At 44.2% G+C, this 2,500-nt stretch overlaps 1 protein-coding gene across 1 annotated transcript in view; it reads left to right on the forward strand.

The window, feature by feature from the left end:
• LOC123506885 (lisH domain-containing protein ARMC9-like) overlaps nt 1-2,500 on the forward strand; it is a 24,261-nt gene that overhangs the window by 3,018 nt on the left and 18,743 nt on the right. Inside the window, 2 exon segments of the mRNA XM_045259261.1 lie at nt 574-720; nt 1,098-1,206. Of these exon segments, the coding sequence (XP_045115196.1) occupies nt 574-720; nt 1,098-1,206 (256 nt within the window).

Below are 2,500 nucleotides of genomic sequence, written 5' to 3' on the forward strand. Positions count from 1 at the left end.
GTTGTGACCCTCTCTAAGATCAAATCAGCCGTTGTGACACTCTCTAAGATCAAAACAGCCGTTGTGACCCTCTCTAAGATCAAATCAGCCGTTGTGACCCTCTCTAAGATCAAAACAGCCGTTGTGACACTCTCTAAGATAAGACTGATGGTAAGCACGTGAACATTTTATGACCTCTTGGCTGGAGCTTCAATAAATAGCCAGCTTCTGTGTGAGGTAATGGCAAGGAAAAGCAGAAGGGCAGAAGGTCAGAAGGTCCATGCGCTGCTATTCCCTACTTCCCACTCCGTCGCTGCCTCAAACAATGCAGTGAAGCGCCAAACCTACGCTGATCTATTCTATGTTGACAGTCATAGAGGAAACAGCTAAGTGGGCCTGAAAAATAGAAAATGTGATATAGAAAATGGGGGTTTTAGGGCATACTCTACTGTTTTGTATCTTAAGTCGACTTAGCGTTACTTAGCTTAACATTAAGATTTGGAATAAAGTAGTTGTTTTTTTTTCTCTCTCTCTCTCTCTCTCAACCTAATATACCCCAACTTGCCTCCTCTACCCCTTCTGCGCCTTCTTCAGGATCACCCCGCGGCCATGGCAGTGTTCAGAAGGTTCCTGGAGTCCTGCCCAGCGAGATTAGGAACAGCTCAAGACCTTCTGCCATTCTACGCCCTGCCTTATGTGCTGGACCCGCCCTCCCACCCATCCTTCTCAAATGTCTTCCAGGTTAGAGGGCCGTGTGTGTGTGTGGGGGGTGTGCGTGTGTGTGTGTGTGTGTGAGGGGGTCGTGGTGGTGGTGTGTGGGGTGTCAAAGGGGAAATGAGTGGTGTTACTGGTGGTGGTGGTAGTGGTTTAAGAGTGGTGGTGTGTTGGTGGTGGTGGTGATGTGTGTGTGTGTGTGTGTGTGTGTGTGTGTGTGTGTGTGTGTGTGTGTGTGTGTGTGTGTGTTTTAGGTATTCTTAATCGTAACTTGACAAAAACTTAACTTAATTTCTCTCAACTAAACTTTGCTTCTTTATTGACACTAATTAATGTGTCTAACTCAATTTTCTAAGCTAACTTGTCCTAAGCTAACTTTGTCTTAACTTGTCTTAACATTGCAGGATTCGTGGGTGGGTGAGGTGAGGGAGCGCCTGTCCTCCCTCCTGGCCCGCTGCCCCCCCGCCATCCCCGCCCCTCCATCTTTGGTCTACTACACAAGCAGCCCACAAGGTTACTCTCTCTCTCTCTCTCTCTCTCTCTCTCTCTCTCATTGTGGTAGTAATAATAGTAGTTGTAGTAATAGTAGTAGTAGTAGTAATAGTAGTAGTAGTAGTAGTAGTAGTAGTAGTAGTAGTAGTAATAGTAGTAGTATACTAGAACTCATCCGTAGCTACCCACAAGGTGTGGGTCCTCTTGGGTGTGACGTTGCCACTGCTATACCAGTACCTTCTTAAAAAAAAACGGAGTGATGATCGTTCTCTACTTCATTAAAAGAAGTCAGAAGAGACCCAAATACCTATGCAGCTATATAGTACATTAAATGCAATAAAGACTCTGGTTATATACATGAAAATGAGACAAGTAATTTACATGTTTGTCAAATAAGTGCACATGCGAGTAATATATTGAGTGGTTCCTTGCTTGAGTTAAAGGTAAGAGTGTTGCCAGATTTGCTTTCTCTTACAAGAAATATCTATTAAGGCGGAATATGAATTCCTTGGTCTGGCTGCAAGACAGTGTATGACGGGGAAGCGTCAGGGGGTCCTTCCATGGTAGTGACCAGAGGAGGAGTGAAGCGACACGTGCGTGGCGACCTGACTCACCCCCCCAACCTCCCCGGGAAATTCCACCTGGGTCGTGAGTGGCAGCGTCGCCTGACCTGATATGACACATCACCGTCCATGTATATGAACTAGCTTAATTTATTTTCGTATATGACAATTATTTACATCATCTACCACTTAATTAAGGTTTCTGAATGTTCTGAGAACGTTATTTTTTATAATGCTATGACTACAGGACAGTGAGTAGTTTGTTTTTATTGGAGATTTGGCATAGTCTCACGGCAGACATGGCCAACGCCCTATGTGTAGGTACGGATGGGTTTTAGTATAGTAGTAGTAATAGTAGTAATTTCACAAGCATGATTATTTGTAGTAGTAGTAGTAGTAGCAGTAGTAGAAGTAACAATATAAACAATAGTAATTACAATACTACTACTACTACCACGACTACGACTCCCACCACCAACACCACTACTACTTCTACTACCACCACCACCACCACCACTATAATGAGCGCCATACTGAGAAACGCTCGCCTCCCTCACTGTGACCATTTCAAAGGCCAAACACAGACCATTAGCCCAGTTCTAAAGAGTATTTGTCCTGTTGGCAATGCAGGAAACTTGTTAACATGTCACTACAACCACAGAAACACCCTTAAAACCTGTGTCACTTCAACTAGAGCCTTTAAAAACACGTGTCATTTCAACTAGAGCCTTTAAAAACCCGCGTCACTTCAA

The sequence above is a fragment of the Portunus trituberculatus genome, chromosome 2, assembly GCF_017591435.1.
Source record: "Portunus trituberculatus isolate SZX2019 chromosome 2, ASM1759143v1, whole genome shotgun sequence".
Lineage (NCBI taxonomy): Eukaryota > Metazoa > Arthropoda > Malacostraca > Decapoda > Portunidae > Portunus > Portunus trituberculatus.